Source organism: Gambusia affinis, linkage group LG19 (assembly GCF_019740435.1).
Source record: "Gambusia affinis linkage group LG19, SWU_Gaff_1.0, whole genome shotgun sequence".
NCBI classification, from domain to species: domain Eukaryota; kingdom Metazoa; phylum Chordata; class Actinopteri; order Cyprinodontiformes; family Poeciliidae; genus Gambusia; species Gambusia affinis.
In genome coordinates this window covers 1908428-1932201 of record NC_057886.1, presented here as the reverse complement: position 1 = coordinate 1932201, position 23774 = coordinate 1908428, and the positions used below count along the sequence as shown (strand labels likewise).

General features: G+C 40.3%; 1 protein-coding gene across 2 annotated transcripts; it reads left to right on the top strand.

Moving 5' to 3' along the window:
• Positions 1 to 195: 195 nt before the first annotated feature.
• On the top strand, positions 196 to 19720 carry pdxdc1 (pyridoxal-dependent decarboxylase domain containing 1). Of its 2 annotated transcripts, none has more exons than XM_044099120.1 (23): positions 196 to 493; positions 2652 to 2748; positions 2864 to 2932; positions 3918 to 4010; positions 4079 to 4225; positions 5100 to 5289; positions 6285 to 6353; positions 6438 to 6516; positions 6656 to 6740; positions 7722 to 7770; positions 9076 to 9177; positions 9260 to 9385; positions 9757 to 9807; positions 11842 to 11902; positions 12993 to 13063; positions 13698 to 13803; positions 13917 to 14091; positions 15737 to 15855; positions 15941 to 16062; positions 16690 to 16782; positions 16866 to 16962; positions 18140 to 18238; positions 19119 to 19720. In XM_044099120.1, the coding sequence occupies exons 2-23, from the start codon at positions 2675 to 2677 to the stop codon at positions 19382 to 19384; spliced, it is 2343 nt and encodes a 780-aa protein (XP_043955055.1). In that variant the 5' UTR covers positions 196 to 493; positions 2652 to 2674; the 3' UTR covers positions 19385 to 19720. The 2 variants fall into 2 exon arrangements, with proteins under 2 accessions (XP_043955055.1, XP_043955054.1); XM_044099119.1 differs by lacking the exon at positions 196 to 493 and adding an exon at positions 1859 to 1984.
• Positions 19721 to 23774: the final 4054 nt, after the last annotated feature.

Below are 23774 nucleotides of genomic sequence, written 5' to 3'. Positions count from 1 at the left end.
AGCTTCCCCAGAAGGTTCCAGTGACTCAGAATTATCTTTTCTCTCTTTATGACCTCAGCATTACTTTGAATATTGTATCAATGTTTGGCTTTTCATACATTATCCCACTAAAGCTGCTACTGTTGTCTGGTTATTGTTGTAGTTCCGTGTTCCATGTTAAGCTTTAGTAACATATGCTGTGTGATTATCAGCTGCCGCCAGTTGACCAATCCTGCGCAGCGGGGCGTGACGTCAGCCCTGCCAGCGTGGAATGGACGTCGTTCGGCAGGTCCAGGAAGTAAACTGTCCGGTTCGGCCAGTGGTTAACAGAAATCTCCTACGGAGACAGGATATTTAATTCGCAATAAATTCAAAACTGGCGACTTAATTTTTTTTTCCTACGGGCTTTCCTGGAGACTTCTGCAGGGGCTCCCTCGCGTTACCTAGCAGCGAATTCTCTGCGTCCCTTTTCACGGAGCGCAGGTGTCAAGCTGTCAGCTGTGGACTGCTAAAGGTAAGGAACGTGTGCTGTGGAAAGCTAGGAATATGATGTGGGGTTTGTTTTAGCTGGGATAGCGCGCTGCTGGTTCCGTATGTCCGAACTCCAGGTCATACTGAGGGTCTGAAGGAGAGTTAGCCGGTGATTGGGCTTCTCTCAGCCAGAGGAGCCGCACCGAGTTCCACCTGGGGAGTGAATGACAATGGGGATGATAATACACCAGCATATCAATTACCTCCATAGAGCCCCGCTGCTCTTCTTAATATTCTGGGTCAGATATTCAACCAACTTCCAAAAAATGAGTTGGTGTTGCTCATTTAATTCGTCATATATACAACTGCCTTACCTGTAAAAGTATACGTACCTTTAGAACCTTTTGCCATATTAGAACCATAAATGTAATTGTATTTAATCAAAAAATGTTAAATATTTGTTTTAAGAAAAGAAATATTCAAGCTGCAAGCCTGCAGGTTGGTCTCTACCAGCATTCCTGATCTGTGCCAGAACGTCTTTTCCTGTTCTTACAAAAAAAAGTTGAATCTACATCTCAAGCCCAAGTACTGATTGTTTTTTTTTTCTCTCAGGATTTCTCTGACCAACTTTATCTCATAAAAAGAGCTTCCCCACAGCATGATGCAGCCACCACTTAGCATACTACTGGACATGTACTATTGTTTGTTGTGACCAAAACCCTTTTTTCTCATGTTTGGTGTCCCTAACATGACTCATAGCACTATTATTTGTTATTGCACTTTATGAGATATCACTTGTACTATCTGCATTTTTATGCTTATGCAAAAGAATAGGAAACAGAATAGAGTTGAATAGAAACAACCTGTATTGTCCCGCAAAGGGGAAAATTCAGGTGTAACAGCATTGTGATGCCTAGATATAATTTTGATATTTTAACAATGACAATAAAAATATAAATTTTTCATATTATATATTGACTAACAGTTGTCTAGTCAAACGGGTTCTTCCACCTTTGCTGTGGATTGTTGCAGCTTCCTCAAGGTTTCTTTGCTGCTTCTCAAATCAACGCTCTCCTCAGGCCTTTTGCCACTGCAGGGCACGGCCCCCTTCGGCCCGGCCCTATTGTACTCCGGCCCTGGTTGTGTTTGCATTGAGCAGAGCTGCTTCAGAAGTGGGAGGGGATCAAATAAATTCCTCTTGGAGCTGACTGAAGCAATCTCCTCACACTTTTTCTTTTGTTCCTCCGTCTGTGTCAGTGAAGAAACTGAGGAAAAAATTAATTTAAAAAAACCAACATTTGAGTATTATCTTTAAGCGTGATTAACGTCTGGTGAATTTCTTCTGCATTGAGAGTTTGTGATCTGGAAACCCCTCGTTCACAGAGTTTTGCCCACTTCTGATCTCTTCACTTGGAGGAAAGGTTCCTGATTTCAGCTCACCCAAAACTTTGGCTGAAGTGGGCCTTGTCATTCCAGTCTGGCAGAAAGTGCAGATTCATCCTCCAGATCAACATGAAAACTCTGAGACATTTGATTAAGTACCAGCACGTGGACATAATTTAAATCTTATTATTGATGCATCGCTACTCAGACCACAGTCAGTAGTTTTTGTCACCAGCTGCGTTTCCATTACAAGTGTATGCAAATCTTTGTCTATATTCTGCCATTGTTGGAAAAAAAAATTTTTTGCAATTGTGGTGCTTCCATTAAGTAATAAATTAAATTAAAATCACGTGAATATGTTTGTTCATGTAGTAAGTCATTAACAATCATTTCAGCAATGGATGTAAACAGGATGTGCTAGCAATCATTATCTGTCATCCAATCAGAGGAGACTTTAGTGTCTTATTCAGATGTTGGAGCAACAAGTCCCACCTATTTGGGAGCCGCTACAGTTTTGTGAAATTTGTAGTTGGTGAATTGGCATGTTTCTGTTCAGCATATTTATTCTCGTAACTTCAATTAGTGCAATTCTAAAGTTAATAGAAAGGCAGCTTCAGTGGAGAGAAAGTTTCAGGTATATGAGGCTACCTTTTAAAGACATTTGTTAGCGGTCTGAAAGGAGTACAAATATAAATGCATGCCACACTTTTTTTGACGATGCGTGAATTTCCTTTCACTTCACAGTTGTACGCTACTTTATGTTGGTATGTTGGTCCATTCTGTGCTTCATGTGTGAATTCTTCTTAACTCTCCTTCAGGAAGCGAAGCCTCTTCCTTGATCATGGTGGATGCTGCTCTGGCTCAGGTGGGAAAGAACCTGAGTGAAGCCATGAGGATCCTTGGAGATGGACAGATGTAGGTTCAACATCATCTTTTTACAATAAAGAAGAAGGAGGCGAGAATTTCAATAGCATACTTACTGAAGGATTCATGGAGCTGTGTGTGGGCGTGTGCGTGTGTGTGTGTTTAGGGAGCCAGACGCAGGAACGGAAAGCCGACGTTTCAGTAGAACCAGTATCCCCGGACCTCTACAGGGAGAGTAAGACACTTACACACACATGTTACATCTTTCTATTGTCACATGCACTTTGCATTGACTTCCATTAATTTTTCATTGATCTCAGTTGCCTGACCCTGAAACCTAATCATTACCAGTACAGACTGGTACTGGCAATAATTACCAGTAACAGACCGGACCAGGCTTCGGTCCCCACAAGGAGCAGCAACACACACACAGCTAGCCCAGCTCAGGTTTTATTCCAGCTCAGTACTTGTGTGTGTTTCATTCTTCAAGGTGTCCTGCAGATATCTATCTACTTTCCCGGATGCTGTTTTAAAAACCTGTTTTTATTGTTGTGTTTAAAGAGGGTTGTGTGTTTGAAGAATGATTTTTTTTTTTTTTTTTTTTTTATCAAGACAATGCTTAGCTGGAACAGAAGTATAATTTTTAACAAGCTGTGACATATTAACAGTTTCTCAGGATGCGACCCTGATAAAAATCCCCACAATTACTATTGAAATCCACTGAACCACAAGATGCTTTAATTATCTCTAGATTACAACTCTACATTGGAGTGTTTTAGAATGGAAAAGCATGGTGTTATTGGATGTGTCTAAAAAAGTACAAATTTCAGATTTAACAGAAATTCCTTAAATAAATAGTCTCAATTCCAGACCACAAAGCACTCCACACTATATTCAATCATTCACCCACACACACATATTGGCACATTGATGGTGGTGAGCTGCTGGATAGTAGCCACAGCTGCACTGGGGCAGTCTGACAGAGGCCGTCCCTCTGTCCCCCACCAGCAGCAGGCAAGGTGAAGTGCTGCCTACAATGTTCTGCATTAGTCATGTTTGACGACTGAGATAACGTCTGTTAACCATCTAAGGTTTTACAGCACCTGAATGTTCCGCTGGTAATAAACTGGTTTCATATTATGTGGCAACTGTGGCTCACTGGATACAACAGTTGTCTTCTATTTACAAAGTTGTGAGTTGAAGTTGTGTTTCATCTGCAGTGGCCAGGATGTAACCACAATACTGCACCTTGTTCACCACCTCATCCATGACGAGGAAGATGAAGAGGATGGGAGGGACAAGGCCAGCCAGCCGTAAGCAGAACTGACCACTGACTGAAGCTTAGTGGTGCGCAGATATTTATGTGTGCTGTGCCCAGCAGGATCCAGAATGTGGCGGAACAGGGTCACATGGCCTTGCTGGGCCACAGTCTGGCAGCATACATCTCCGTGCTGGACAGAGAGCGGCTCCGGAAGCTAACCACTCGGATTCTGTCTGACACCACGCTGTGGCTCTGCAGGATCTTCAGGTAAACCCTGCAGCACCCTCCGTCATTTAGGGAACAACATTCAGGTTTGATGGAAAGCCTTAAAAAGGTCTTTGTCAAGTGTTAGACAGGTACGATATCAGCATCCTAACTCCTGATACCTTACCTGGTGAAAGTAGTCATTCTTCAAATACTTGATCACATACAATGTAACATTTGCAGTTACATTGTATTTTATACAAATTACATGTAATAGTGCAGAGGTCTGTATGCATCTGTTCCAGTGATGCATGTGAATCTTTGAACCCACCGCAATTACACTTCATAATTTTGGTCAGATATTTAAAACAGAGTAGTTTTGTTGTTTTTTTGTATTGTTATTTATTTATAAACATACTAAAGAGGCTGTATGACGTAAATTCAACTTTTTTGACCTTTTCATGCGTGTTTGCAAAATCCTTTAATCTCCATGGCAACCATTCAGCTATAAAAAATACCCAGGTGGACCTAGCCACGCCTTTGGGGTGCAGCAGCAGTTTCCAAGTTTCTGCCTCACAGAGCAGGCCTCTCCCATAACTCCCATAACTAACTTTCTTCCTTTCTTTCTTTTCAAAATTCTTTATTAAGTTTCACATTTTTAGAAGTGTCTTTAAGTTTTTTTAAACATGTCTCTGTGTAATGTAACAAAATTTCTAAAAAACTAATTTGCTATAAATATTTCTGTAAGACACCATATTCCATGGCACTCAGAGCTTGTAATGTTTTTTTTGTAGCTTTGACGAATTGCCTGAAATTATAGATATTGGACTAATCCCATATCTACACTTGATCAAAAATAGTTTGCATCTGGGTTCACAGATGCAGTTTATGAGCCTGGTTAATGTTTCTCATCATCCATCACCTGACTGTCCTGCAGGTATGACAACGGCTCCGCCTATTTCCATGAAGATGACAGGGATGGCCTTGTAAAGGTCTGTCGGCTTGCCATCAACGCCCGTTACGAGGAATATACAACTGAAGGCTATGCTGTCTTAAGCTCCAGACAGCCAGTTATCTACCAAAGCGCCTCCTGCAGGCCTGGCCTGGGACAACACCTATGCAACCAGGTGGGTGGAATCCATATAGAAACAGAGTAGAAATAAGTGGTCTGTGAGACATTGTGCTACAGTGATGTTGTTTTAGCCACAGTTCTTCTGTCTCCAACCACCTGCACTGGGTCAAAGGTCATCCTAGCACAGAACTAGGTCCTTGACCAGGAGCTGGTTGCTCTGGCACCAGTACACAAAGTGCTGAGTCCACCATCTGTCCCTTGAGTCGTCCTCACCTGTGAAGAGGCCAGCTATGGCAGAGTTCATCAGAGAACTTCTGAAGTTCTCTGATGGACTTTGTTAAAGGAGACCTCTGGCGTGTAGAGGAGGTAAAGGAATGGTGCTAGCACAGTTTGCCGTGGGACCCCATACTGCAGACTCAGTCCTACTAATATTTGGATAAAACATCCCTTAACAATCCTCCATGTAAACATCAAAAGGTGTTTCGTTTCCAACCAGAGGCTTCGTGTTGTCCTGCTGGAACACAAACTATCAAAGTTTCAACCTTCCAAATGGTTGAGGTTAAGTTCAGAATGCAGGTTGTTTGTCTTTACTGCTCCACAATATGGATGATGGTTTTCTAAGAAAACACCTCCTCCATTACCACGCTGTGGAAGACTTCACGAGTTTCTCTCTTTCTTGGAGCATTTTGCTCTGGACCCTGTGAACCAAGCCGTGCCATTTAGATGCATCTCCTCCTCTTAGCTGCAGTTTCCAAACTTCCAAGCTTTCACCTCTCCCTCACTCAAAAATTGTCCCAGCAATAATTGTTAGCCCAGGATAATTGGGTGTAGACAGTTTATTGTTTATTATGAGGAGCTGGTGTAAATGTCAGCTCACTGTTCAGTCTTCATAATGTTGCTTTTCACATGACTGCACACATGTGAGGCTAACTAAACCTCTGGGAGCACCTTGATTCAAACAGTGACTGAATCATTTCTTAATGTTTAATTTTAAAGTCAAAGACTATCCGTTGCAGTAAAGGAAACATGATTTTCCTTTGTCTCTAATAGCTTGGCTTGCCTCTGTCCAGCCTGTGCACAGTGCCATGTAACACCATCTTTGGATCCCAGCACCAAATGGTAGGAGGAAACAGATGGAGCAGTATCCACCTCAAATGGCTCAGTGAATATAAATGTGATAAGAAAAACACTTTTGACTTCCAGGATGTTGCCCTGTTGGACAAGTTGATCAAAGAGGACACGGACGCTGGGAAGCTTCCTTTGCTGCTGATCGCCAACGCAGGTGAAGATCAGACTGTTCCAAAATATTTACATCCATGTGTACGATACCAGGAATTCTGCATCAGTTGTCTGGATTTTCTTTTTTTAAACTGATGGTGAATTAATAATGCAGTTTTGTTTCTGCTGATTCTCCCTCTCAGGTACCCCTGAAGCAGGTCACACAGACAAACTGAGTCGCCTTAAGGAGCTGTGTGACCAGCATGGTATATGGCTTCATGTGGAGGGGTAAGTCAGCGCTGATCCTCAGGCCTCAAATGCCTCATCAACATTTAGGAATTATTTAAAATGAATGAAAAGTCATTTATTTTGAACAAGAAAACAGAAAATAAAATAAAAAATAAAAATGGGTAAAGGAAAAAACAGAAAAAACAAGATGTGACAGATCTTTTAATTTTTGTCATACCATTAAATTTACTCCAAAAATCTAAAGGCATATTTATATAATGTTGAACAAGGTTCAAGTGCTTTAGCTGTTTTTTACTATTTCTTGTGACTGCTGTATATATAAAAAAAAATTAAAAATCTGTTTTTTGTCTCTTTAATGACTAAGTTAGCATCTGTTTATCGTTGTTCATATCGTCCACGCTATTATAATTCACTCCAAATGTGTTGGGAGGAGTTTCTTCTCCTCATTCTGAGCTGGAAATGCTTAATATTGGGAAATTATTTGCTAAAGCCACTTTTACTTTTGTGTTCAAAATAGTAAAGATGCCCAAATTTACTACATAAATGATATAATCAATATAAATGTAGGAAGTAAATAAACAGGTGTTAAACTTCTGTATGAATGGAACAGGAAGTGCTTTTATTTTGACTTTTTTTAACTGGAAATGTCTTTGTAATGTACCAGGTAGCTTAACAGCAAGAGATGTTGAAGGAATGTTGATGTTTATTTTTCCTAAATGGTCTAAAGTCATTCAATTCTGTGTTCAGTTTGAGAGACATTCATGTTGTTGTTATTAAGAAGCTACAGCTAACAGGGACACATTTTTTCGAGCCATTAATATCCTGTAATAATTCTCCAACATAACTGGCTAATAATATAAAAACGAATCCAAGTTCACTTAATTTTATAGGAGGAAAGGGGGGGAATTTAATTTTAACAACAATTACACATGTTAATCATCCTAAGTTATTTGATAGCACAACTTTGTTTTCTCAAACAAACTTAATAATGTGTTTTGTTTGTTGTTTTTTTTCCTTTAGGGTCAACCTTGCCACCCTTGCTCTGGCCCAGGTCACCTCTGCTGTCATGGTAATCTCATTTAAATAACACCCAGCTCTGTGTGTTCCCAGTTCATCCTTAACAAGAACCAGTCCTTAACTCGTCAAGTTCAATCATGGTCAAAATGAATTGATTCATGTTCATAGAGCATCACCAGGTGCAGCTCTAAGTAGAACTTCTTCACCTTAAGTAATTATATTTCATCTGAAAGGAGGCTTAAAAAAATCAAAGCCATAATATCATTCTCAAATTAATGTATTATTTGTGTCATTGCCCTCTATTTTTTTAAACTCTCTTTTGTTTCTTTGCTCACATAAACTGTATCTTATAATGACTGCATTTCCCAACAGCTAGTCTTATTCCCATTTTAATTCTTTTATCAACTATATCACATCACATGTCAAATTCATGGTCCGGGGGACAGCTTTGGCTCACCGTAAGATTCCATGTGGCCCTCTATTCTCTAGGAGGACACATAAACAGAACCTTCATGATAACACATCAATGCAGTTTTTATCTGTGTTCTGTCAAGTTACATCAGTGTGAAATGACGTTCAATCTAATTTAAGTTTAAGAAGTATTTACCAAATGCAGATTATTTTAGATTGTTCATTAATATTTTTAGCAGTTGGTTATTGGATAATTTTATCAATATATCCCTCTAAAAATAGTCCGTCAAAGTTGCAGTATGTAACTTTTATGAAAATTTATTTTTACACATTTGTTGAACTGTCTCTGTTTTGTGACAGTTAATCTGTGAAAAAAATTGAGCTGCTTTGCTTTCTCACAGTTCTAACTGGCAACAACCAGCCTGAGCCAGGAGGCGGGTCTTAGTGTTGTCAGTCACAATCTCATGCGGTGCTGCTCTTCCTTCCACCCTCCTGCCTCCTCTTGCTCTCTGCTGTGCTGCAGCTAGCTTAGCCTGTTGTGAATGCTCAGGTTAGTTAGGATAGCCACCAACGTCAGTGGACAAATGGTTTTCCATTATTAGCACACTTAGCAGTGCATTCATGAGGTTGATTGAATGCACTGCACTTTTCCTGTGGACAGTGCAAGAGGAGTTTTATACCTGCCAGTATACTGACTGATATTCTCCTGCAGTAGTTAAAGTGATGTTAATAATGATAATGATGCATTTTATTTGACAGCACCTTTCAAAACACCCAAGGACACTTTACAACATTAAAAACATAAATTAAACTGTAAAAAATGGCTCCAAGACAGAAAACCACAAAATAACTACACAGTTAAAGTGAAAAGGCTAATTTGAACAGATGAGTTTTGAGTTGTGCTTTGAAGCACAACGATTGTAATCAGAGTGTTTTTTTCCCACAGGGAGCCACCAGAAGCGACAGCATGACGCTGACACCTGGTCGCTGGCTCGGGCTGCCTGCAGTCACTGCTGTCACCCTCTACAGACACGAAGACCCGGCTCTGGTAGGCTCGCACCTCTCTCATTCAGACGGTAGGGGGAGCTGTGGTGAAGGGGCCTTATCTCTCTGTGTGTTGATGTCCTCAGTCCCTGGCAGCTGGTCTGACCTCCAGCCAGCCTGTGGAGAAGCTGCGGGCGCTGCCTCTGTGGCTCTCTCTCCAGTACCTGGGCCACAACGGGATTGTTCAGAAGATCAGACACGCCGCAGCTTTGGTGAGAATGACTTTATCTGAAACCACAGTTGGAGGAATGATTGTTTTTAGACAGTATGTATTTGAATGATTTCTAAGATGCAAATGAAGAACAGCACAGGTTTATCTGTTCTTCTTATTGAAGATTTGATGAAGAAAGAGGAAAAAGTCTGACTGGAAAAATATTTGTTTCTGTTTTTTTTCGGTAGAAGGCTTCTTATTGGTTAATGAACAGGCGTTTTTTTAAACAAAAAAACATGGAGTATGTTAGCAGGAGAATGGTAGCACACAGTCAATGAAATGTATCTATGCCTTTATAATATTCAGAAGTATTTTCAGAAACAAAAGCTATTAACTAAATGTTGCACTTTAATTTGTTTTTCTCCCCTGCAGAGCCAACACCTCCTGCTGAAGCTGAAATCTGTGACCTGCATCAGAACTTCAGTACGTCTCCTCTAGGGCTCTAGGGTTGAAAATTCATTCTAGGATTTGACTGCATTTGTTGTTATGTTCTGTTTGTTGCCATTGCTTACAGGAACACAAAGGATCAGAGTTTCTCCATATTTTAAAAAGCATTATATTGCAACATGTTCAAAAACAAAATCCACTTGTGTTTGTAGGAAGGGCTTGAGAAACAGATCTCTCTCATTGAGGCACTAAAAATGGTAATTTGTTAGATTTTAGGGATTCTAAATCAGTCTTTGGGTTCAGAGCTGACTTTAAAACCTGTTCATTAGCATTTCCTAAAAGCAACTATTCAGTCCTTCCAGGATGTTGGGATGTTTTTTGGTGATTGACGTGGTCTAAAATTGTAGATTTTCTGACACCTTTATCAAAAAATTGTGGTCAAAGTTCCATTTTAAAAATATTGAAATAAATTAATAAAGTTTAAATAACTCTGCATTTCCTTCACAGGTTATGTGTAGCTTAACCTGGGTTTCTAAAGTACAAATCACATTTTCAAGTACCTTCCTTAAGTAGCACCTTAATGCTTATCAAATCCTGACCTGAGGAGTTGTCAAAGTGCAAAAGCAGAACTCCACATTGGTTGTTCAGGTTAATATGAAGCGTTTACACAGTAGAAGCAAATCCTACAGAACATCTCAAAATGGGTTTTGCTACTAAAAATATGGCAAACGTTGCAGCTTATTCATGTTACACAAGATTTCATTTTACGACTTTGTCTTTCAAGAGACATTGTGAAACATGAAGTTAAATTAGAAGGGAGCTGAGGAGATTGGTCAAAATTGATTTGCAGCGGTTAGTCAGAAACCAACAGAAAAGAAGGAAATACGGAAAACGTTAGAGACTGGTCAGATTTGCGGAAAATTTCCGATGACTTGTGAAAATTGCAAATGATGAGTGAATTTGCACTAAGCTGCGATTGCAACTTCCGGGAGGGACTGACTAGATTACCACACACTGAGACGATATGAAGCCAAGTGTAGGGGGACCCAGTCCTAACCCAGCGACTGGAGCTCAGCAGAACCTATTAGAACAGGCAGCAGGTCAAAGAATCTGCAGTTTAACAGTCTCAGTGAGATGTGTGTGAGAGGCTTCCTGTGTATCGTAGGCAGTATTGGTTACCTTGGTTCCAGGGCATGGTGTCGCAGATCCCTCCTATCTCCGGGGCTTCTCTGCGGGACATTCTGGGCTCTGTCATGCTCTCTATTGTAGGTGGGACCTATCCTCTGCCTCTTACCCCCACCTCCCTTCATCCTTTTTTATTGTATCAGTTCTGGTCCATTTTCTCTCATCTTCATCAGCTCAATGAAATGCTCTCTCCATTTGCTGGCTGATTCTTTATTTCTTAGGGCGTGCTTTCACCCAGGCATGTGTTTGAGAGAGTCCTCATAACTACAGTCTCTTGTTGTCTGTGAAAGAAAAACAGGGTCATGAAGAACTGTTCACTGTGAAATGTGGTGTGGCAATCTGCTACTGTCTACTGTGGAGCAAACTGTATTACAAATTGATTTGTTATATGGAGCTTTAGTTGTGTTGAGAATATTTTGTCCAATCAGCTAATTCGTTTTTTAACAAATGCGGTTTACCTCAGACATGCACTGTGAATGCTGCAATCAGGAGCAGATGACCGAACTATGATGCTCAGTTGAAATAGTTCCCCCTTGAGTTTAAGGAATGCTTTTATAGCTTTATGACAGTTAGTGATCAGATCTTAGTTTGTGGAGCTAATCCAACTGTGCCGCTGTGATTTCAGAGTTGTAAGTTTGACTTTAGCTTGATACGCTCCATTTCACTCCGAGCCAAAGGCTCGATCCACCGCCACCATATAGCGCAGTGGGACATTTCAAACACTGTATGAGACATTTACTTACAACTGTCATGCAGTCGGTGTTTACTCGAGCTGCAGCACATCGCACCTTTTCAACTAACATGTCATGCATGATAACAAGAAGATGTTGTGGTATTAGAACATTTGTTTCCGGAGCCTGATCCATATTCTTGTGTGTTCAACAGGTGGAAGACGAACAAAACTCTCCTGTCGTGCTGTTTAAGTTTTCCCAGGAATCAAATGATGGTAAAGTTGTCGCATTCTGCACAACATGTCCCTTCAGCTGACGGTAGTCAGAGGCCCAGTGGTGCCGCTGCATGGCAGACTGCCTCATGACAACTGTGGCTACAATGTAATAGCTTGCTGCTATCAAATCAAGTCAACTTTACTTGCATAGCACATTTTAGCAACAAGGCAGTTCGATGTCCTTTACATCATGACAGCAACATACAGTCACCAACTGTGAAAACAAGTAATAAACATTACATTTTGTCAAATGCCATCATCACAATCATCAATACACAATACAATACATCAAATATGTTGATGAATGTTTCATTTACTGCTAATCTAAAGCAGCTCTAAACAGGTGAGGTTTTAGTCTAGATTTAAAGGAACTCAGTGTTTCAGCTGTCTTGCAGTTTTCTGGAAGTTTGTTCCAGATTTGTGGTGCATAGAAGCTGAATGCTGTTTCTCCATGTTTGGTTCTGGTTCTGGGGATGCAGAGCAGAACCAGAACCAGAAGATCTGAGAGGTCTTGTAGATCTGTAATGTATTTTGGGTTTTGATAAATTGCTCTACAAGTATTCACCCTTTACACCCAACAAGAAAGATCTTCTGAAATGGTGGGGCTCCAAGCCTGAGTGTAGGGAATGTCCAGTGGGCACGTTTCATAAAACGATGCATCAATACTCGGCTACATCTTTTCCCCAAAAGCCAATATGAAGTAGCTGCCAAATGTACCTTTTTCGTTGAAAAATCATTGCCTTATCAATTACAACCTGTCAAGTTCACCGCCACCGGTCATCCACAGGACATGTTGTGGTCAAACACCTTCCACTTGTGCTAACACAAAGACCTTAATCACAAGTCAAGGGAGACTGGAAGCAATTCTGAGATGGTCCCCAAAAAGCAAGTGTCTTACTGGCTGATGGAAATATGAGAAATCAGTTTTTACATTTGTTTGAACATGTTTTCATAAGCTAACCACCAGATGGTGCTGTTTAGTAAGGAATCAGATTTCAAGTTCTAAATGTTTGAATGGTGTCTAGACCCAGTTTGATGAAAGCATTGGAATAATTTCATATCCTTTGTTTCCTCATCTGTTGTGTGTAAGGAGGCAGTGGGGGGTCTGTGGATGGTTTGTGTGCTGGAGAGAAGGAGGTGCTGGATACCTTCAACAGATGGGTGAGTTTTTCCGCGTAGTATTAGAACCGCCAGGGTTAAAGGTCATGATATGAGAAAGAAAAAAAAAACATCTTTGTGTGTCCTGCATTAAGGATAGAGAAGAAATCAGTAACAATATATATCATGATAGACTCAATATCAATAGATAATGCATCTGATAGAATATTCAATAATTTCACTGAACTCTGATCCAGTGCCTGCACAGCATTCTGGGAAATGTATTCTGAGGAAAGGCATTGCCGTTCAACTTCTCTTGGCGAGTTAAACAAGATTGGTGGCATCAACTAGCTCATTCACTCTTTGGTTACCTAGCAACAACCTGTTGAGTAACTGGCTCTGTAGCAGTTAAACGTTTTGTCACCATGACTCATAACTGCTTAAAAATGGAAAAACTGCCACATAGAGTTAAGGTCATATTTAAGATATTAAAAACAAAAGTCAATCAAAAGTGATGTGTATCATCTGATATGAAACATTTACATCATCCAGTCAAAACTGCTCATTTTAGGGCATCATATAAAGAATAAAGATTTTTCTGAGCTTCTTACCACCACATATTTTACCACACATCTACAGTATAAATGTTTTTCACGACCTAACCAGCGCAGAATATTCTGTACTGGTCTGAATGCAGATGGGTGAGCAGCTTGCTCAGCTGGTTCCCTCTAGTGGAGTGGATGTGGTGGAGCTGGAAGATGAAGGGACCTGCGTGCGTTTCAGCCCCCTCCTCACAGCTGCAGGTAACATGAACACCTATGCATCGCTGAGATGACATTGCTTTTAGGCGTCCACTCTTAAGTGCTAGAAAAGTGCGGAAATGTCAGCTGAACACTTTTCTGGCTTTCCCCATCAGTGCTGGGAACCCAGCAGGAGGATGTTGATGAAGTGGTGCAGAAACTCCTGGAGCTGGTACCAATGATGTCAGCCACAATGAACTTAAGACAGGACTTCAGGGAGGAGACCCACCGCCACGCACCGTCACTCACATACATAGAGGAGCTGAGCTGGCCTGGTCTGGGAGCAGTCCGGTAAGCTGTCTGGGCTGCTGGGTTCTGCTTCACTCGGTTTAAACTTAATCTTTTATCCTGTTGATCAAAGATTAAGTTTGATCAACAGGATCTTTACAAAGCCACATGAAATATCAATCCATGCATCCATCAATCAGTCCATTTTATTATTTACTTATTTAGTTATTTCTCCAGGAGTATGGGGTACCGGGCTCCTTGATACGGGCTGTCAGGTCCCTGTATGACCGGTGTCAGAGTCTGGTCCGCATTGCCGGCAGTAAGTCAGGCTCGTTTCCGGTGAGGGTTGGACTCCGCCAGGGCTGCCCTTTGTCACCGATTCTGTTCATTACTTTTATGGACAGAATTTCTAGGTGCAGCCAGGGTGTTGAGGGGATCCGTTTTGGTGGCCTTAGGATTGCATCTCTGCTTTTTGCGAGATGCAATCACGTGCCCCTCTTGGCTGGCCTGGGAACACATTGGGATTCCTCCGGAGGAGCTAGAAGAAGTGGCTGGGGAGAGGGAAGTCTGGGCCTCCCTTCTGAAGGGACCCCGGATTAGCAGAAGAAGATGGATGGATGGATGGATGGATATTTAGTTAGTTACATATTTAGAGTAATTCTAATTAATACATTTTAATTTATTTTAATTCATTGTTCATTTATTTATTTCATTAAATGGCTATCAAACCGAGAAAATAAGATGGTGTTCCAGTGACTGACCAGTTGTTCAGGCATTCCTCTCATGTTTTCTTCGCTTTGGTTAAAGATGTTACCCCAGACTAGCTGCTGTCATAGCAACCTAAAGGAGCATTGTCTTTTAATTGTCTTTTGTCAAGTTATAAAAGTTAACTGGACTCTATCAGGTTAATAAGTTATTTACATCTAACCCCAAGCACACAAAAACATTATTGTGAAACAATTCCACAATGTAAATTTCTTTTCCTCCAAGCATTTCCTTTCTGACTTCCTCTGTGCTTCATGAAAAATAAGTATTAACATGATGAAGAGAAAACATCAGGAGCGACCTTAAAAAAAACAACATTTAACACAGCTGTCTGTCTTCCCAGGAGTGAACCTTTCAGCTAGTTCCGCCACGGACAGTGTTCCATATTCAGAAAAATGACAAAAACCCAAAACCCAAAGAGGTTGAAACTCTGAAAGCTCTAGTTAGCATATTCAGTGTTAAAATCATAGAAAAACCACTCATTTACAAGAGCCACACTCTTGTAAATGAGTGTGGCTCATTTACAAGAGGGCAGAACAAAGACTGAAAAAATATGGCAGCAGAGCAAAGAGTAGATTTGTAAAGTTGCATCTAAATGAAGTACAGGAGCTGTGGAATCTGCTGAGTGGTTGAATATATTTGCTGTTAAATGCAAGTCACTTTAGAAGATGATAAACACTGCATTGTGTGTTTATTGTGATATTGATGGGTGAACTTCTTTTTAACAAAACCTTTATATTGGTAGTCTGATCAGTCTGTATGTAAATAAAGAGGCTGTAGAAACCCAGACCATCTGTAGAATGATGCTGTGCAATAAAAGTGGCTCGTTCTTCATTTACTGTCGTCCACTTGGTCAGACAGGCTCAGTCAAAACAAACAGGCATAGAGGTGAAAAAGCCAGTTTGGACATTTTGCCCCTTTCTGAGCATGTGATGATGTCCAGGTATGAATCCCAGGCTGAAGGAGCAGATGAGAGCAGGAGGAAACAAGAGCAGAAGAAAATCAACGATGCACTGCTGACGAAACTACAAGAGCTTGACACAGACATCGTTTTCTCCACTGGTAGGTTCCTCAACATCTGTGCCCCAATCTGGTACATTGTGTTTTATATTCAATCATTTTCCTTTCTCCGTTTGTCCTGTATCAGGCCCCGAGTTTGCGACCGAAGAGAACTGCATCTTTGTGGGCATGGTGACAGATGATGTTGATGTGTCAGAGCTGGTGCACACAATATCTACACTGGGAAGAGACATAGAGGAGAGCGGAAGGGTAACTGCTCTGTTGGTTCTGTGGGATGCATGAAGGCAGTTGGATGGTGTTTTCCTACCTGGTTGTCCAGTAGACTCAGTTTAATTGGGGACCAAAGCTATAACATGCGTTACATTTATAGCTGGTTCAGTTTGATTTCACACTGCAGAGTCAAATGAAAAACCTGTAACCCCCCCTCACCTGTGGGGGCACTACACAAAATAGAAAGAAACAGCACAAACACTAGAGAAGCACTGATCCATCTTTTTCACTTCTGATACAGATAACTGATGTCTGAGAGTCGGTATCGGCCAGAGGTTTGGTATCGGACAGAAAAACAGAATTGACTCATAGCGTTTAGTTTTTTAAACACAGACATAAATGTACTGAATTACAAATTTTTTTTAGCACTCTGTACCAGTTCAGCTCACTCAAACACACCAGTAGCTTCAGAGCCTTGGTCAAACATGTAAAAACAGCACAACTTTCATTTGTTCAGTTAGTGCAGTTAGAGGTAGAGCAGTCAATGGAAAATAAATAATAAGACATGACATCACTCAGAGCACAAAGCGTCGAATTGGACTGAATTCAGTGCCTGGTGTTATGTTTTCTACAGCACTTCAACAGTTGTGATTCTGTCCTCTGCAGATACTGGAGAACATGACAGAGCGTGTGAGGAAGGGCATCCTGGAGGCAGAGCTGCAGCTGCAGAAGGCCAACGAGGAGAAACTCCTGGAGGAAGTGTGTGTGCTTGTGTTAACAGAACAGATGTGCTCAATCATTTGTTGCATTGTCGCCACTAATTCTGAGTCTGTGTGTTCTAGGGGATGTTGAGACAGCTTCCTGTGGTCGGCTCTGTGCTGAATTGGTTCTCTCCGGTTGAAAGCTCCATAAAGGGAAGGACTTTTAACCTGGCAGCAGGTACTTTACTGACTGCAGACATGTTCTGGAGCAGGGCTGCTCAATACGTCGATGATGTCTGACTGTAGTGTGGGTAGACCGCATGACATAAAATAAATAGACGTCGGCCTGTCGTTCATCCCGTCAGTTGATTGATATACAGGGCCACATTACCAGTTGGTGGCCATAATGTTTCCTTTACTTGTTTGCCAACTGACATTATAACAAAGAAGAAGTAGAAGCTAGTTTTGCTGCGCTAGGTGCAGCAAAACAAGTTAGTTAGTGTGTTACCTCCAATTTGTAGCCCTCTGTTTTTTTTCTTAAGCTTCAGAAATGGTCAATAATAAGTGAGGGAGCTGGACAGAGTAAGAAGACTTAAACATATCGCTTTCATACAGAATTAAACATACAAAGAATGCTCAATGTATTTGTAAATAAATGTATGTTTTGCATTTTTGTAGAAGGAAGATCATTTGGACTTGGTCATTTTATAAATAGATTGCATGCTGAGAAAGTGTGAGCACCCCTGTTCTGGAGACTGAGTGTGTGTGAATGAGAGAGCCATCAGAACGGGGAAAAGCAGAGATGCTGAAGGTGATCGGACCAGGAGGAGAGCAGAGGCAGGGCACAATGGAGTAACTGCCCTCGTCGATTGTGTCCTTGGGCAAGACACTTCACTCACCATGCCTGCTGCTGCTGCTGGTCAGAGGGCCCAGCAGGTGGCGCCAGTGCATGGCAGCCTGGCCACTGTCAGTCTGCCTCAGGGCAGCTGTGGCTACAACCCAGTAGGTCACCACCTGCAGTGTGAATGTGTGTATGTGAATGCCTGAATGTAGTGTGAAGCTCTTTAGTGTCATTTGGACCTGATAGAGCGAAATACAAGAAGAGAATATTTACCATTTAGGTTTTACAAAGCGTTCACAGAGAGAGTGCCACACCTTCCTGCAGACGGCTTCCTCTGACCATGACGTCGCATTTTCCATCCAGAAGTTTTTTGCCATTTGACAAATTTCATAGTGAAGAATAATTTATTTATGGGTAGATGGATAGATGCCTGTTTTTTTTAGAAGACTACCACCTGGATATAGCAAAAGTATGTTATCGTGGTAGTCTTCAATATAGTAGAGCCTTACTGTAAAGGTTTTTGATGTGATTGTTTGGACAGCAGACATGTTGATTTAACCTCTTTGGCCATCAGGTTCTCTGGATTCCACAGATGTGACTTATTCTACCAAAGTTCAGGCAGGCAGGACGTCCCTCCAAGACATCCCCACCCTTTCAGCTAAGAGACTGTCAGGTAGGTCAGTTTCTGTTAAACTCTATTGGTCAAACAAGAACAGCTTTTCATACAGCTTTACATGTGTCTAGAGGCATACACAGCATCTTCTGTTTTACTACAAACAGTACAACAATCTTAAAAAAAGGATTGGACAGAACAAGAACAGGAGCAAATGTATGTTTAGTGTCTTGCAATTTAAAACGTTTGCATATTTTCTTGTGTTATAATTACAAACTTAAGTTTGTTTTATTGAGATTTTATGTGACTGACCAACACAAAGATGGTAAATAAAGCTGACGTTGTCCCAGAACCAGTAAAAAGAGCCCATCTGTCTTTAAGTTAATCTGAGAAGTGCAGCTGCTGTGAGGAGAGAACAACCGAGAACAAACAGCGTCACAGAAGCTTTACTCACCAAGTCTGTGGACACAAACAAATATAAGTTCCACTTTGCTTTCAAGTAAGACATTTAAGACCTAAATAGAACAGGTGAGGGGGGGGACAGGTTTTTCAAAGGTTTGGTTCATCTGACAGTGCAGTGTGAAAGAGAACCAGCTGAAAATAGAATAAATGTTGTATCTTTGGTCCGGCAGACCATCAGGTGTGAAATCATCCTAATCTCATTAGGAAAAGTGATACGATCCAGTGTCATTCCCTGCTGTCCCTCGTTGTGTTGTCAGCTGGTTTTCATTGTGTGTTTTCATTTTCACAGATAATAAAAGCCAGTCATTGTTCATGACTTTCATGTGTACAGTGAATATAGACCTGGAAAATTACCACAGAAATCTGTAATTAGCTTCAAGTGCCAAGTTTAAGGATTCCATTTTTCTAGAAAACGTTCTCTTTTAAGGAAACTTCCTGTTTGTTCTCTGATGACGTCAACACATGATTCCTGTCACAGGTCAGAGGTTATTTCGGCGCCCAGGTGCAGGTTCTGACTCGATGAGTGAGACCAGCTCCATCGGACCAGCTGACGAGTCTTCCAGAGTAGAGAGCTTCACCGGGAGCCCCAACATCCACCCTTTCATGTCCATGTCTCCACCTGAGACAGCGGAGCATGCCGAGGCCTGCATCATACCACCAGGTCTCCATGGGAACCCAGAGCAGGTAGAGGCTGAGGAGGAGAGGCAGCCTGAAGGCCAAGAGGTGGATCTGATTGGGAGATAGGTCCACTGCATGTCCAGGTGCCCTCCATCCGTCCTGCACAAGCAGCCAGTCTAACATGTGCTAAACTAAGACACTTGGAGTCCAACCTCTGCAGAAGGCCACCTGGGCAGTTTGTATCTCTCATTTCAATGTTTCAGGATGCCAAAACAACCCAACCAGTCCCTCTGTGTGACTCACTGTCAACTCAGATCAGTGCATTTCTACCAGTCTTCCTCTCTTCTGCCTTCACTTCTCTGTTGGTATAAAATCACTTGGCTTTTGGGTTGGAGATGAAGGTTCATCCCACATGGAACTGTTTTGAAGACTTTTCAATAAACACCCCAGTTGACATGTTTAGATTGGGCCATTTTCATCTCTGATACATCTACATAAATATTTGCATCTGTGAACAGAAGGATAGAATGAGTTATTTTGCATAAAATGATGATGTCCTTGTAAAACCTGGACCACCAGATCAGTCCAACAGAGTCACTGAGGAAAGGTCATTTTCAAGTTTACATCCACTCATCATGGGTTATTATTGTTGTTCATTCATTTATTTGAGTCCTCCTTTTTCCAGAGTTGTGTAATTATGCAACAAACAACTCCAGCTTGGAATTTATTGCTGACTTTCTCCAGTTCACACAGGCTCTAGGATGTACATACTAGTTCGGAAATGGCTCTAAACGACTAGTGTTGACCTGTAGTCCTCCATAGATTATTCATTGCTCTGGAAATCAGTCTGTCCAGGGGGTGCTGAGGAAAAGTATTTTTGTCATACTTGTAAAAAGTAAATATAGGTTATTAAGCTTTAGCTTTTGTCTAGATCAGAGGCCTTCTTGAACCTTCACCGCCACAATGTTGAGGGGAATTTGTCAACATCTGCCTACAGCCCAGTGTGGATAAGAGAAAATCTACATTAAATCCATTTTTTTCCGTCCAATTCCTGTTTTAAAAAAAATGTTGGCAGTTAATTTGATCAAAATTTTGCATTGGAAAAAAACAATAAGTGAATCATTAAACGTCCCAAATTCAGATCAAACCCACAATGGTTAGATCTAAACTTGTGACCACTACTCTAGTCATTTATAAAGTCATTATCCATGACAAATAATGGGCTCATGCAAAATGAAGGATAGAATGCAGCATTACATTGACATACATGTTATGTTTTTCAAAAGTTCCGTTATATTTCTATAGAACCTTCTGAGCTATAATAACTAACATGCATATTTGTAACTAAAAAATAGCAGTGGAAAATAATAAATTGAATTTAGTAAGAAAAGGTGGAACCTGAAGAACAAGCTTGAGTTTTGACAGAATTCTAATGTTATAATATTTTCATGAACAGGAACGTAGATCAGACACGCCAGATTTCTGCTGTTACTGTCGGCCGTTATCCCATGTGGTTGAATCCATCAAAGCTGAAAGCTTCAAAACAGACATTTTGTGCTTCTAAGTGTTCATATTTATCAAGAAAGTTAATATTTATTCAGTGTAGAAGTACATTTACGAGAATATTTGTTATCACAACTGCTGATATCAGAAATGAGCTGTTGAAGTTGCACATATGTAATGTAAAAATAACTTTTAACACCAAAACAGCTTAGAGAAATCAAATCAAATTCTCTTTACAGCTGCAGAAGTGGCTAGATTCAAAGAACCTGACTTTTCCTTAGTTTTATTTTATTTTACTTTTATTATTAATCTCACCAGGAAGCATTACTAAATTTTTTACTACTCTGAGGGATATTTTTCTTTGCCAAGATATTTTATATAAGTTGTGTGTGAAGAACCGGATATATGGAATGGTTTGAGTGTTTGTGCTTTATTGATTTTTTTTATTTTTTATTTTTTATTTTGGGGCTCGGTCGTATTTTTGAACAGTTGAGTTTATTCTGCTAAACATTTGAAGTCTTTTGTTCGCTCCTCAAGGCTGCTTTATTGCAAGCGTATGCACTTTAATGAGGATTCTGACAAACTAATCTGTTTTCCATGACACATGTTCAGTACCATACAGAAATATTCACACCTTTTGAACAACATGACCTTTTTGAAACATTACAATCTCAACTTTAAATGTCTTTTAGAGGAATTTTATGTGGTAGACCAACAAATAGTTCGTTAAACAGAAAAAGAAACAAAACAATGCATTTGTTTTATATATGAAAAAAAAAACTCTACAATTCTCTGTGTTGGTCTCTTACAGAAAATCCCTACCAAAGCCATAAATTCGGGTTGTGAATAGTTTTGGACTGGACGGCACACTGGTCGTCCCACCCCTCACCATGGACTACTGGAGAGCTAGTGCTGCTGGTAGGACAGGGATGGATGTGCTGTTGGAGAGGGGCTGCTGCACTGGCATTAAGTTTCTAATTTCAGAAAAAAAAAAAAAAATCCAAGTTTCTTCCTGAATGTGTTCCCTCTTCCTCTGACGCAAACTTTTGTTTCAGTTAAGGTATCTTAATAGTGAAAGGTTGGTTGCTTTGAGGTGGGACTATATGACCTACATTCAAGCTGTCCTTATCTTCCTGGCAACAAGCATTGTTCAGCTAGTGTGATGAGGACTTACTGTGGTGAAATTGCATCTTAACAAAATTACATTAACATCTACATCTGGTTATTATTAATTCCCATGCCAGGTGGAAACTTGACTAGGAGTGAACGTTGGCTGTTACAATGTGGATTTAAAGGCCCAGTTTGGGTTTTCTGAGATTGAGAGGCCATGTGCTTCCTGTTGAGTCAGTCCAACAGCAGGACTTGGACTAAAACGGAAGGTTCTGACATCTTGAAGCAACCTTAAATGGTTGCTGATCATTTTGTACTTTTTGGTTATTTTGTGTCCAGCATTTGAAAGGGGAAGAAAAGAAAAAAAAGCTGTCATTTGTTGAACGTTTTGCATGAATTATACATCTATTCCAACCCATCCTGGAAATGTTATTTTCGGTTTCCACTAACCTCGTAATCAGATTATTCTGTTAGCGAAATGTGGTTGTTTATCAGCAGCGGGTTTGCTCCGGGTTATTTTGGGTTTAAAAAGTCACAATCTGGTATATTTGAAAATCAATGACCCAAACGGGAAAAAGAATACCTTGTCGAAGGAGAATACTGTTTGTTATAAAGTTTCATTGCAACCCCAAATTATTCACACCCCTGGCAGATTTGGATTTAAAATATTTTTTATTCAACTTCTAGGCTGCATAAGTCAGCCTAATTCTGTGGTCACTTAAGATGAAAATCCTCTTGGCCTGGAAACTGCTAAAAATAATGATCCGTGTGAAAAAAGATGCAAACATGACCTGATAAGTTTTTGATGATTAGCTTTGCACAGTTAAAAACTCAAGAAATGGTAGGGGGAAAATGGAATCTGCTCATAGTTACCTATTACAGATAAGATATTGATTGCTCACCACTTCTCCACAAAACCCTATCACAAAAAATTATATTTCTTTAAATGTGTTTGCATTGTTGTGCCTCATTGTAAACTTTGTATGAGAGGAAACTCTCTGAATGAAGAGCTGAAACTCCAATCTCCAAACAGTGAGGATGAAGGTTCCACCAGAGTTGCACATCTTCTGTATATAATTATTTTACTACTGGGTTGTTTTTTTCTCTTATGGTGTAAATGAAGCAGAATTTCCTTAATGATTCTTTCTGTAATGGGATTCTAATGCAATATAAAAATTATAAAGTTTTTAACTTGAAACAAAGCTTTTGGTTCTTGTGTGGTGTTTGTCTCTGACATGCTGGATGGTTTCCTTTTGACATTTATTTTTAAGTGCAGTCAGGGTAAAAAAAAGGTATGTTCACCTGTCAGTTCTAGGGATTTAACAAATGAATGATCTGATTTTGATCGTTGTAACATTGTTTCAGTCTGTTTCCATGTCTTTACACCCCTTTATTCTTCTTCTGCACCTTATTTCATATTTCCAAATAAAGTCTTACGCTGAACAGAAATAATGATCCTAATCGCTCAATAATCCTACATTGAGCGATTAATTTCTAGTTTAGAACTCTAAAGGTTGATTTAATTTGACTGAATTCTACTGCAACTTTTTTCCGTGTATTGTGTTTTATATTTATCTAAAATAAGACAATGATCACAATGATATTGTTTTAACCAAAACAGAACAAAAGAATAAACAACTACTGGTAGGTTGTAATTTAAATGGAATGTTTTTGTCCTGTAGTGCTGCCATCCACAGACAAGCCACGTTCTCTCTGCTAGTTTACTCACAGAACCTCAGATGATTCTCACCATGTCTCCAGAGGCTTATGTTCCACTTCATTGCATCATCCATAATAATGACAGAAAAGCTTTTTCTATTATTTATTTTCACATCTATTGGGAAAGCCTCAGTGTTGATTATTCTATGCTTTGATCTAGAAAACTAAAGGTGTTGATTGGATA

Excerpts from the sequence above, each read along its gene's own strand:
- pdxdc1 (XM_044099119.1), top strand. The coding sequence starts at position 1,963 with ATGAAAACTCTGAGACATTTGA. Across the intron at positions 9,386-9,756 it reads TCAGACACGCCGCAGCTTTG|AGCCAACACCTCCTGCTGAA; the intron begins GTGAGAATGACT and ends TCTCCCCTGCAG. Across the intron at positions 14,092-15,736 it reads CCTGGTCTGGGAGCAGTCCG|GTATGAATCCCAGGCTGAAG; the intron begins GTAAGCTGTCTG and ends GATGATGTCCAG.